Consider the following 14,361-nt stretch of genomic DNA (forward strand, 5'->3'; position numbering starts at 1 on the left):
AAGAAGAAGAAGAAGAAGAAGAAGAAGAAGAAGAAGAAGAAGAAGAAGAAGAAGAAGAAGAAGAAGAAGAAGTTTTATTTATATAGCACCTTTCCAATGCTCAAGGTGGAATTTGGTTTTCTGTGGAATTTGGAGGTTTGAGAATATGTTTGAGATGGTGAATATGAGCTAGATGCTGAATGTACGGGGAAATGAGCTCTGACGATGACAGTGATGATGGTATCAAACATCTGCTCAATCTGAACCCTTCCAAGCTCCAAAAGGTCACAAAATATGCTTTATTTTAATCTTCTGTAATTGTTACTCTAATGTCAGGAGAGTTTTATATTATCGTGACAGGTAGAGATCTATCCGTGTTCGATATACACAGTAGATCCGGGTCACTAAAGACCCGAATATGTAATGATGATTGGTGAAAAATTCATGCCTTTAAAGGCCCACTGAAATTAAAATGAAGTTTTTTTAGGTTTTAATATGACTGTGTTAGCCTTAAAGTTATGAATAAGCTGCTATTTTCCAAAACTATGACAAAATTTGCATTTAGGAGATATAAGCATTCAAAATGTACAGTCTCTCACTTCCGTTAAAACGAATCTCAGATTTTGATGACATCATCGCAAACTTCACCTTCTCGTCAAATCTTCTGTCCAATCAAAATGCTCTCTAGAATCTAAAGCCCGCCCCTGCTAAAATCGGTCAGTTGTTTACATACATCTACTAATTTCTACATGGTGAAAGGCACAAAGTACACTATATATGTGATAGGAAACGATTCAGTGTAAATATGCTTTCATTTGAGACGAATAAAGTCTGTTTTCACGTTAGTTTCACACACCACAGCAGCGCACACACCCCAACGGCTCTGGTCTAAATTTAGACTACAGACACGAGAGCAGCGCGGATCATATGCGCGAGTCTGCGCAGACAACAAACATATCGACCCATTTGAATTCTGCATTTCAAAGTGAAATGGAGGAGATTATGATGATAAACAGTGTTAGAGGAAACTGGCTTAACCAAACAGAAAGACCCGCTCTAGTCAAACTGTGATATTATTGACGAAACGCTATTGGCTGTTTCAAAAAAGGGGAGGGGCTGCTAACAGCTGGACCTGTTTCAGGGGAAATCACATCAACACATTGAATAATGTAGTGCGTTCCAAAGCACTTCAGTGGGCCTTTAAGGGTTAAAAATATCTTAAAATCGAAAACAGTTCTTTTACATTGTAATTACTGTTTTACTGTATTTTGCTCACATATATTTTTAAAGCCTTGGTAAGCATAAGCATTTAAAAACATTTTAAAAAAATCTCACTGACCCCAAATTTTTGTATTGTATTTGGATATAATTTACACAAATATTGCACATAGAGAAAAAATAATTTGTTTTTTTAATTAAATGTATTGTTCATTACTGATAAAATTGACAGATTTATAGCTGATCCACTGGATTTCTTAAATATAAAATACTTTTTGTTTTTGTTTTTGTTTTTAATTGATGAAACTTATGGGTCCTTGAGGCACATTTGTTTTGCATGAGGAAAGGACTCGCATGTGTAAATTTGAATCTTTAAATCAAATGATGTAGTGGGGCTGGCATTTTGAATATTAAAGATTTAACCGTAAGTTGCTGGGCGACTATACAGTACATCCAATCAATCCCATAATTACTCAACATAAAATTAACCACAGACCTTTTATGTATTAAAAGTTCTAGTTTTTTACTATAGCGATATAGCTGTTCAAAGTGAGGAATAATTTTAAAAAACCAGGCCAGAGCAGCTTACGCTGAATTCCCAACAATGCATACAGTAAATGCAGTGCGTCATACGGCTCTAACGTAATGTTCTGCTTTTGTGTATTTGTATACAAATTTGTATACACACAGACGCCTCGCCACCCACATGCACAAACAACCTTTTAAGAAGGGAATATGATACCCTCAAGCTTACGAGGATACAAACACGCTTCAGATACCCAGATGTAACTAAACAAATGCACCATCACACGCACCGTTCATTGACCCCAATTGCCATTCACAAACGCGTTGCTCCTGGTTGCCCTGGCTAATTTATTCTCTCCATGCATGTGAGGTGAAAGGTCAGACATGTTAACAGGCTGCTAAGAGCTTCCTCTGCCTGGGGAGGAGGTTGCAGGCCAATGGGGAAGTCTAAAGGGGACTGGAAACCCTCTCCGAAAGGTCATCCGCATTTCACAGCCCACTGCGAGAGGGCAGCGCCCACATGCTTTAACGTCCAATAAAAACGCTTGGCAGGATGTTGCAGATCGTAAACTGAATTTCAACAACCCCCCTGACACCCCTCCCTCTGAGGAAAAGAAGACATGTTGATGCTTTATTGCCAATTAATAGTGCTGGGTGGAAAATGTTTGCTGCTCAGCAATAAAATGTATTGGGTTGTAGTAATTTTACTCCTTGTGATGTGGTTTGGATGTATAGATATTTGGTATTGTGGTACAGTGTTAGTGATTTGTAGAGACAGCACTGGTAGGAAGAATCAGTCATAACACACTTCAGTGAACACTAATTCATAACCATATATAAGCATTTACTATTTTAATTATAAAACTACTTATTTTATTACTGTCTATACTTAAAATTCATAATATTACTGCTCTACACTTAAAACTGATATAGCTATAAATTAAGTTTGGGCAATATATTTTAATAATATATTCAAAGTAATTTTGCTGATGATATAATATTAATGTCACAATTATTTTATTTTAAGTGTTTAGACTAATTCCACAATCTTTCTTTGTGGTTTAGTAAATAAATGAATGAATGAATAAATAAATATGATTCAAAATTTTGATTTGATCAATTTCCATAAATCTGTAAATTCTAATTCAGAAATGAATTAAAGTCTAATTATAATTCAAGTCTGAGTAACATTTTCTTAAATTAGTATGTTACAATACAAACATACAATATAGCTTAAAAGTTTGGGGTCAGTAAAATTGTTTAATATTGCAGAAAAAGTCACTTATACTTAAAGGGTTAGTTCACCCAAAAATTATTTCATTAATTACTCACCCTCATGTCGTTGGACACAAATGAAGATATTTTTGTTGAAAGCTGATGGCTGAGTAAGGCTTCAGAAAGGCCTCCACTAGCATTCAGTATATTTCCACTGACCCAACTCACAAGACCCATAAAGGCACTAAAAACATCGATACAAAGTCCATCTCACTACAGTGGCTGTACAATAATTTTACAATGCGACGAAAATAGTTATTGTGCACAAAAATCAAAATAACGACTTTATCCACCAAGTTATTGACGTGAACTCGACGCATGCGCGAGAATATGACGCTGCTCCACCGTTCGAATAAATGACCCAGAAGAGGAGGAACGGAGTTCACAAAAACTATTCTCGTCACTTCGTAAAATTATTGTACAGCCACTGTAGTGAGATGGACTTTGTATCGATGTTTTTAGTGCCTTTATGGGTTTTGTGAGTGGAAATATACTGAATGCCAATGGAGGCCTTTCTGAAGCCTTTCTCAGCCATCAGCTTTCAACAAAAATATCTTCATTTGTGTTCCGAAGATGAACAAAGGTCTTGTAGGGTGAGTAATTAATGAAATAATTTTCAGTTTTGGGTGAACTAACCCTTTAAGGCTACATTTCATTTATACAAATAGAGTAAAAAAAAAGTACAGTAAATGTACTAAAAAGGTAATATTTTGAAATATTACAACAATTCAAATCACTGTTTTGTATTGTAATATATTTTAAATTGTATTTTATTTTCATATAATGTATTTAGTTTTCAGCAGTCAATATGTCAATTTTCAATGTCATATGATCCTTCAGAAATCATTCTAATATCCCGATTTGGTGCTTAAATGTGCCATTAACTGGCTTTTTTTTTTATATACTGTTGTCTGAGGTCAACTAATGATATTTGTGTGTTTTTTATATTCAAAAACATCATAATTAATAAGTAATAGGCTATTTTCTACACTGGCTTTGAGGCTCTCTCCAAAACGCTGAGTTTTGATGGGCGTGCCGCACTGGAGACTTGGAAGTAAACGCCCACGGCTAGGATTGGATAAGATCTGCATATTGGTTGCACCATTCCTGTCGGATCCAAATCTAGCATCAACCGGAGATTTGTTTACAAACGATTCACAGTGAAATATAGTGAGCACACAAACGATCTTCCCCACGTGAGCTGGAAGTTCATTAAAAATAAACAAAGTATTATACATTCCTGATATTAGGATCTGAAGGAAGCTTATGCAGCGACTGTGTTCTTCCACAATATCTTGCTATCTTCTTCCACACGTTTATTGCTGCTGGCTTGTGATCGACCGAACAGCTCCATGAGTCGGTGGGCGAGGCTACTGAATTACACGTTCTGTAGAAGTGTGTTTCGTAGCCCACTGACGTCAGTATGAAGCACAGGACCGTTTTCTGAGCCTGGTGTCTATAAAAGCTTTTCTTTGACTAACAAGGAAGTTTTCAGCTCTGAAACTTACAGGATATTTTTATATTACCATGACCTTTTATATATCAAAGGCTCAAGGGAAAGTTGATTTCTCAATTCATCAACCTTTTAAGAAACAATTCTTATTATCATCAATGTTGAAAACAGTTGTGCTGCTGAATATATTATTTGTAGAAACCATGACACATTTTTCAGCATTGCTTGATAAATAGAAAGTTCAAAAGAACAGCATTTATTTGAATTAGAAATATTTTGTAAGAGTATACATGGTATTATACAAAGTATTATACATTCAACAAAGTATGAATATACTTTCAAGTTTGAGCAATTTAATGTATAATTGCTGAATTAAACTAATTTCTAAAAAAAAATAAAAAAAAATAATGTATTGAAACTTATGTAATTATGTATGTAATGATGTATAAGGTAATGTAAATACTTTATTTTTTATGAGATATATTATAATAATGCATGTTTATTTATGTTTGATAGTTGTTTGAACACTTGAATCATACACATTCAGTGTATAGTGTGATGTGTGGTAATGTGGTACCTCTGAGGATGTAGTTCTGGTAGTTTTGGTCAGCCTCAGCTCCCACTTTAATCAGGCATGTGAGTCCCTCAGCCATCACAAACTCATGCACCAGATCTTTATCATCCTGCAGGAGAAACACAAGCAGCAGAGACTCAATCCAAACAGTTGCACGTGCACGTATATGTATATGAGGGGCCAATGAGGAATTTAGAAAGGTTCTGTTTTGCCTTCAGAAATGGACTTGATTTCCAACTGACACGGCCCAAACCGAAGCTTACACATTCCTATCTGTCAAGCGCTCTGTCAGCGTTTTCTCTACGCTCCCTAAAGGTTCACACTCCTACACCAACACATGTTACATTGTTCTGCAAACTCTCTGTCCACCAGGTGCTGGGAATTTCTTAAATTAACCTAAAAGTTGCTCAACATGCTTTACGAATGATTAGAGGTTCAAATAGGAAAAAGAAAAGAAACATGTTAATCTATTAAATTGTAAATAATTGTAATACAGTTTTTTTTGTTCAAAATTAAAAACATAATTTACTTTGCTATTTTAACATTTCTTTTGTATAACCATAAAGAAAGTGTAATAAAAACTATAATGTTTATATATATAAACATTATAGTTTTTATTACACTTTCTTTATGGTTATACAAAAGAAATGTTAAAATAGCATAGTAAATTATGTTTTTAATTTAAATAAGAAAGTATAATATAAAGCATTAATTTATTACATTTTAATACAAAATGTCAAAATAAAAACAATTTATTGTACATTTTATTGCATTTCTTTATTATAAAGTATAATAAAGTGTGTGTGTGTGTGTGTGTGTGTGTGTGTGTGTGTGTGTGTGTGTGTGTGTGTGTGTGTGTGTGTGTGTGTGTGTGTGTGTGTGTGTGTGTGTGTGTGTGTGTGTGTGTGTGTGTGTGTGTGTGTGTGTGTGTGAGACCTGGTAATCCCTACGTTATGGGGACAAAATGTCCCCACAAAGATAGCAATATCCGAAATCCTTGTCCTTGTGGGGACATTTTTAGGTCCCCATGAGGAAAACATCTTATAAATCACACAGAAGGAGTTTTTTTTGAGAAAGTAAAAATGCAGAATGTTTCCTGTGATGGGTAGGTTTAGGGACAGGGGCAGTGTAAGGGGATAGGATGTCCAGTTTGTACAGTATGAAATCCATTACGCCTATGGAAAGTCCCCATAAAACATGGAAACACGACTGTGTGTGTGTGTGTGTGTGTGTGTGTGTGTGTCTGTGTGTAGTAATAGTAAAATAAGTATAAATTATAGATAAAGTATAATAAAATATTAATCTATGAAATTTTCAAATGTAAAAAAATGTTGAATTCTGCCATTTTAATACGATTAATATATTATCACAATTATCACAATGACACAGGGGCTGGTCATATCATTAGAATATTATAAAAAAAGTTGATTTATTTCACTAATTCCATTCAAAAAGTGAAACTTGTATATTATATTCATTCATTACTCACGTACTGATATATTTCAAATGTTTATTTCTTTTCATTTTAATGATTATAACTGACAACTAAGGAAAATCCAAAATTCAGTCTCTCTGAGAAAATTAGAATATTGTGAAAAGGTTAAATATTAAAGACACCTGTGCTGCGTCCCAATTCGCCTACTTATACTACGTCCTAAAAGTATGTACTCTTTTTGTGAAGAAAAAGTATATACTTTTGAGTGTGTAGCAGAAAAGTATGCAAGCTTCGGGACATACTACTTCGCCATCTTTAACGGACTCTGTCGCTTAGTTATAACTTATGTGCATCCCGTCACCGTTTCACTGCCCTGTCAATCATCGTCAGATTCGTCACAGTTCAAATCCTCCACATTCAGATTAATCTCCTACCGTATCGGAGAGAAATGTAGCCGCTCGTTGATCTGCCATTTGTGGGTCTTTAATGCAGAGACTCTCCTCATGTGTTTGCAGTTTGAATATAATGATGCATTTAAAAGTTAATGGCCAAAAATGTCATTACAAAAGTTCACAATGCTGCTGCAGGTGAAATATAATGTGGACCACACTGAATAAATATATTTTTGTCAGGTTAAATATTGATAGGGTCACTCAAACCCCTTTATCTAAACTTCTCTACTTAACCATCGAACTCGCACATCCGTCATGTTTGTAGTTTTTTAACGCTTTTTATCCGCGTTTGTAGTTCTAATCGAATCCTCGTCCAACTCGCAATGGGTTGTGGGCAATATCAGCCGTTAGAGTGCCCATCGATCCATACTGTGAATTCGGACCGGAAATAGTAAACCATCCGGGAATCTTTGGAATACTCTTTTCAACATACCACGATTTGGGACATACTAATTCTATTTTCGTATACTATTTAGGATGGATAGTATGCGAATTGGGACGCAGGGCTGGTGTCACACTCTAATCAGCTAATTAACTCAAAACACCTGCAAAGACCTTTCAATGGTCTCTCAGTCTTCTATAGGCTACACAATCATGGGGAAGACTGCTGACTTGACAGTTGTCCAAAAGATGACCATTGACACCATGCACAAGGAGGGCAAGACACAAAAGACACTCATTGCAAAAGAGGCTGGCTGTTCACAGAGCTCTGTGTCCATGCACATTAATAGAGAGGTGAAGGGAAGGAAAAGATGTAGTAGAAAAAAGTATCCAAGCAATAGGGATACCCACACCCTGGAGAGGATTGTGAAACAAAACCCATTCAAAAATGTGGGGGAGATTCACAGAGTGAACTGCAGCTGGAGTCAGTGCTTCAAGAACCACTACACACGTACGTATGCAAGACATGGGTTTCAGATGATGCATTCCTTGTGTCAAACCACTCTTGAACAACAGACAGCGTCAGAAGAGTCCCGCCTGGGCTAAAGACAAAAAGGACTGCTGAGTGGTCCAAAGTTATGTTCTCTGATGAAAGTGAATTTAGCATTTCCTTTGAAAATCAGGGTCTGGAGAAAGAGAGGAGAGGCACAAAATCTATGTTGCTTAAGGTCCAGTGTAAAGTTTCCACAGTCTGTGATGGTTTGGGGTACCACGTCATCTGCTGGTGTTGGTCCATTGTGTTTTCTGAGGTCCAAGGTCAACACAGCCAATTGCCAGGAAGTTTTAGAGCAATTCATGCTTCCTGCTGCTGACCAACCTTATGGAGATGCATTTTCCAGCAGGACTTAGCACCTACACACAGTGCCAAAGCAACCAGTACCTGGTTTAAGGACCATGGTATCCCTGTTCTTAATTGGCCACCAAACTCGCCTGACCGTAACCCCACAGAAAATCTGTGGGGTATTGTGAAGGGAAAGATGCGATACGCCAGACCCAACAATGCAGAAGAGCTGAAGGCCACTATCAGATCAACCTGGGCTATTATAACATGTGAGCAGTGCCATAGAATGATCGCAAACATTGCATTGCTGCAGTAATTCAGGCAAAAGAAGCCCCAACTAAGTATTGAGTGCTGCACATCCTCATACTTTTCATATTCATACTTTTCAGTTGGCCAAGATTTCTAAAAATCTTTTTTTTATTGGTCTTATGTAATATTCTAATTTTCTGAGATACTGAATATGGGATTTTCCTTAGTCCGTTATAATCATCAGAATTAAAAGAAATAAACGTTTGAAATACATCAGTCTGTGTATAATGAATGAATAAAATATACAAGTTTCACTTTTTGAAAGGAATTAGTAAAATAAATCAACTTTTTGATGAAATTCTAATAATATGACCAGCACCTGTATAATACAAGGTAATGTATTTATTTTATATTTTGAGTATATTTCATATAATTATAATTTGATTTGTAAAAAGCTAGTTGTAAAGATATTTAAATGCAGTATGCCTGCGTGTTGTTTTATAGAGCTGTCCTGGATCTGAGCTGTAGTTTCTCCAGATCTCCCTCAGTGAGCACTAACAGCTTTCAATCCTTTTCACTTCCTACCCATGGAAACCCTTTGTGTTTGGGCTTGAGTAAATTTGGGTTGCTAAGTGCTGATCGACTGCTTCCCTGCAGTAAAAAGTCCATTAAACACAGTGTATAAGAGGTGTGAGGAGCAGTGCGTGTCTCCGCTTGATTTATGGCTCTCACACGCACACAGGCCCACGGCTGGGCACACTTTGTTAATTCTACGATTACAGCATGCATCCTGTATGTCATCTGTGGAAGTGAACCGGGCTCCAGCCGTCCCTAACGTCCAATATTTCTCCTGCTTTGGGATTTGTGTGGACACACCCTATTGGCTGATCTGAAAATGATTAGGGGTGTTGGATTTGTGGAATTTATATTGGCACAGACAGTCTATAATGACACAGTATGCCTACGTCTGGAGAAATGCACTTTACTGCACATGCAAAAAATACTTAAATGCACAACAGCATGAAGAATGAGACGGGTGATCAATTAGATGACTGCGCATGCAAATAGTTTTCAAGCCATTCATATATCTTAGATTAAAATGTAGGGAGATTATGAGGATTATGATATTGGTTTCAATAACTGGAACTTCTGAGATGGAATTCTGTCCGAGGCCTGACTCTGTGTGCGTGTGTGTGTGTGTGTGTGTGTGTGTGTGTGTGTGTGTGTGTGTGTGTGTGTGTGTGTGTGTGTGTGTGTGTGTGTGTGTGTGTGTGTGTGTGTGTGTGTGTGTGTGTGTGTGTGTGTGTGTGTGTTTGTTTTTGTGAAATATCAGGACACAAATGTGTATAATGACATGGGTATGACATAGGTATTAAAAGGAGAGGGTGAAATTTCCCATTACCCATGTCCCCCTTTTTCAAAATGCTTATAAATTATACAGGATAAGTTTTTTTGAGAAAGTGAAAATACAGAATGTTTCCTGTGATGGGTAGGTTTAGGGGCAAGGGCAGTGTAGGGGGATACAGTTTGTACAGTATAAAAAACATTACGTCTGTGGAATGCCCTCACATTTTACAAAAACAAATGTGTGTGTGTGTGTGTGTGTGTGTGTGTGTGTGTGTGTGTGTGTGTGTGTGTGTGTGTGTGTGTGTGTGTGTGTGTGTGTGTGTGTGTGTGTGTGTGTGTGTGTGTGTGTGTGTGTGTGTGTGTGTGTGTCAGTTTTGTGGGAGTCATTAACTAAAAGCAATGCTACTACCTTAACTACATTTTTCAGCAGTTGTTTTCTAAATAGTGTAGCTTTTTACAGTAGCATGCTATCCAATCCGTAGCAGTGTTAAACTGCTGATTTACCTTTGTTTTTAAATTACTTTGTCTCACAATTTTGACTTTGTTGAACTTGTAAACTTAAACACATTTGGTGTTTCCCCTAATTGTGACTATATTTCTCATAACTGTGATTTTATTTCTCATAATTACGACTTTATATCTTAGTGTTCATTTATATTACTCAAAGTCTAAAAATTGCCTTGAAAAACTTTCTTTCTAACATTTGTGAATTTATGATACAATCAACCCAGACATTTCTGCTAAATTATATTTGTTTAGCTTCTTTAATGTTTTGTGACACTTAAATTTGTGTCCATTGTATATATCGCTGTAATTATGAAATAAAAAGTCCAATGAGTTATGCTAAAATGTTAATGCTGTATAACATTTGAAAATAATATACAACCAACACTAAATTCTACCCTAACCTAACCTAACCTAACCTAACCTACCCTAACCTAACTTAACCTAACTAAACTTAACTTAACTTAACTTAACTTAACTTAACTTAACTTAACCTAACCTACCCTAACCTAACTTAACCTAACTAAACCTAACTTAACTTAACTTAACTTAACCTAACCTACCCTAACCTAACCTAACCTAACCTAACCTAACCTACCCTAACCTAACTTAACCTAACTAAACCGAACTTAACTTAACTTAACCTAACCTAACCTAACCTAACCTAACCTAACCTAACCTAACCAATAGTGTTAACAAATGTGAACGTGAGATAAAAAGTATTTGTTGAAGTAATCAGCTGTAGCTTAGCCTAGAACTCTAGACACGCACTAGCGGCAGCAAATCTAATCTGCCTCGAGTATCGTCCAGCAACTCTCAATACACGTCTGAGCTGTAAAAACCAAACTCTGGTCAGACCAATCACATCGTGTATAGCGTCGGTCGGCGGGGCTTAACATAATAACGGCCGAGTTGCGCTTGCATGCTACTAGTAAACACAGAAGCTGGCGAACAGCGGTCTTTCGAATCAGCTTCAACCGTGACTCTGGAAGACTTGGAGTTAACCTTTTCTCTGAGAAAAGAACAAAGAACGGCACTGAAGTCATTCTTAAGAAGAGAAGATGTGTTCTGAGTTTTTCAAGACGTTTATTCTGTCAACTAGCTGCGCTTCACCGTCGTTGCTCTGGTTGGTTGTAGCTCGCGATTCCTATCGCGTGCAGAGGGAGTTTGAAAGACAACCGTCTATCCCGCCTCTCGGATTGAGCCCTGTCAATGGTGAGTTTCCAGACCAAACATCTTGATGTGGGTCTGGCTTGTCACGCTAGCTCTAGCTCTATTTTAACCATAAATTTAATAATTTGCTAAAAATAAATGCTAAAACATAAGTCTTCTAGCTATATCATCATGACTTGTGTTTCACCGGACTTGTACAGAGCACTCTGCATCGCAAGTTAAGTTTGTTATTTTGAAACGTATCTCATATTTTTACCTTTTTATTTCGACTGAGAAACAGGCTCCCTTAAGTGTTTTTGTTGCATTTACCAGAACATTTTATTTTGATTTAAAGTTATTACTCTGAGTTAGGCTAATTAATTCAAAATCCCCATTTTGTGCCAAAGACTACAACACTTATTAAATTATAAGTCATATAATGGGATAAATATGAATACAAAGCGTGCCTTTGGGCTTTGATGTAGTTAGCTTCTTCTTGTTAGCATCTTGTATTGTAGATAACCAGTTTTTAGGGTAAAAAAGGTAGGTTAAAGGGTAAAAAGGTTTTAGGGTTTAAGGTAGCATCACTGTTGTTCAACTACTTTGAATTATAAGTAGTATGTAGCCTGACAAGTTACAGGTCAGTTAGCTGCCCCAACAAAGTTGTATATGTGCTCTCACAAAGCTAGCATGTATGTTTGTGTTTGTTTCTGCTCCAGAGTATTTGTGTGTGTTTATGTATAGCCTCTGGCAGGTTTAAATTACGCAGTTGTTGACAGGTGTGAAAGTTTCAGATGCTTTTGTCATTAAAAATGCTAAAACTTTAGTGGAAAGACATTTAATCTCATACACACACACAGTGTGGTGTTCAGACATGGTTCCTCTAGAGAGGAAAAACGGTAGCTTCCAGCACAGCTTTAAAATCAATCAATGATGGAGACTCCAGCTTTGGTATCTGGCAATTTCTGTGCACTGAGAGAAATTCCAGCATACCCATACAGCTAAAACATGCATGAAAACACAGACACACGCTCACACACATGTGCTGCTGCTGATGAAAAAGACATTAGCAGGTGCTTTGTGCTAACGCTAAGTGGAAGTGGGGGGGCAGCTTACCTGAAAGATTTGCTTGAGAGAGAACAGCGCCCTTCGCAGCTCACGTCCGGTTGAGTTGTAGAGTTTTTCTGCAGGAGAAAACAGAGAAAAGAGATTTGAGTTGATCTTCATGTGCTTCACTTTCTAACTAATTGTTTGCGGGTTAAGATGGAACTAAGATGGAGTTAAGATGGAGCCTATTTGGGTTATTTTATTGTAATAAAGAGACATGCTTCATAACTCAAACACTTTGGCTTCAAGTGCTTCCAGATAAATTAATGTGCTCCCCTCACAGTTCAAACTGCAGTTCTTTAGTCTGCCACCATGTGGCAGGGTTGAGCAGAGTACTGTCTGTGTCCATTAGTGCAGTAGCTAAAGACAAACCAGCTTGCAGCCTCTGACTCAGCACCTATATGAAACAGTGATCATGCATCTCTCTCTCTTTCCCTCAGTGTCCTTGATTATCTCTTTATCGATGGCTTAGAGGAGCTGTATAGGGAAACCACAGGCTGAACCTCACAACATGCAGTGCTCTCTCTCTCTCAGTTTCTCTTTCTCAATGTGTCCCCATAGAGAACTCTCATTAACATTCCGACCTCAATATTGGCAGCCTGAAAGTCCAATTTAATCTCGCCTACTGCTGAGTGTGTGTTTCTGAATGTAATACAGTGTGTGTGTGTGTGTGTGTGTGTGTGTGTGTGTGTGTGTGTGTGTGTGTGTGTGTGTGTGTGTGTGTGTGTGTGTGTGTGTGTGTGTGCTTGACATATCAGGACACAAATGTGTATAATGACATGGCTATGACATAGGTATTACATATAGAGGGTGACTTATAAGGACATAACACCATGTCCCCATTTTCAAAAGGCTTATAAATCATACAGAATGAGGTTGCTTTTTTGCTTTTTTTTTTGAGAAACTAAAAATGTGCAGTTTCCTATGATGGGTAGGTTTAGGGGTAGGGGTAGTGTAGGCCGATAGAAAATGCGGTCTGAATGGTATAAAAACCATTAAACCTATGGAATGTCCCGTGTGTGTGTGTGTGTGTGTGTGTGTGTGTGTGTGTGTGTGTGTGTGTGTGTGTGTGTGTGTGTGTGTGTGATAATTTACAATTATCTTTGTGTGGACGGGTTTGACTTTTAGACCATCAGAGTGAGGACAAAGAGAGTAAAGTGAGGACATTTTGTCCTGTCCTCACTTTCTGAGACCCATTAAAGGCCTGTTTGATGGTCAAGACTTGTTTTAGGGATCAGATTATAATTAAAGGTGTCATGAACTGGCTTTTTAAAAATAAATTATACTGTTGTCTGAGGTCAACTAATGATGTTCGTGTGGTTTTTATATTCAAAAACATCATAACTAATAAGTAATAGGCTATTTTCTACACTTGTTTTGAGGCTCTCTCCAAAACGCTGAGTTTTGATGGGCGTGCAGCACTGGAGACTTGGAAGTAAACGCCCACGACTAGGATTGGATAAGATCTGCATATTTAATGAGCTCTGCTCCGCTTTCATATCTATGCCCCTGTCACTTCAGTTCACATTAGGGAGAGATTGTTTTGAAAGCGGCAACCGGAAATAAACGTCTTTATCAAACACAATGATTTATTTCTCATCCACTCGCGATTGATTGGACTATTATTTATGTTTTACATGGCCCGCACGATCGGTCGATATAAGGGCGAACCGAGCACACACACACACACACACACACACACACACTTGTGCGCACGCACTCTTCAAATGTCAAGTCAAGATTGAGTGACCAGTGCAGAACAAGAAAGGAATATTATGAGATTCCTCGGCCTGCCGACGGGCTTCAGTTTTGGTAGCCCATCTGGAAAACAGACAGCCCCGGGACGTTGGGCTTTGCGAGCCCTGACCC

General features: G+C 37.5%; 1 protein-coding gene across 3 annotated transcripts in view; it reads right to left on the reverse strand.

Moving 5' to 3' along the window:
- fhod3b (formin homology 2 domain containing 3b) overlaps positions 1–14,361 on the reverse strand; it is a 276,415-nt gene that overhangs the window by 100,750 nt on the left and 161,304 nt on the right. For all 3 annotated transcript variants that reach the window (XM_067449046.1, XM_067449048.1, XM_067449047.1), the window contains exons 4-5: positions 12,502–12,569; positions 5,028–5,133 (exon numbers count right to left, since the gene is read on the reverse strand). In XM_067449046.1, coding sequence (XP_067305147.1) covers positions 5,028–5,133; positions 12,502–12,569 — 174 coding nt within the window. The remainder of the gene's footprint in view (positions 1–5,027; positions 5,134–12,501; positions 12,570–14,361) is intronic.

This window comes from Pseudorasbora parva, chromosome 7 (genome assembly GCF_024679245.1).
Source record: "Pseudorasbora parva isolate DD20220531a chromosome 7, ASM2467924v1, whole genome shotgun sequence".
Taxonomy (NCBI): Eukaryota; Metazoa; Chordata; class Actinopteri; order Cypriniformes; family Gobionidae; genus Pseudorasbora; species Pseudorasbora parva.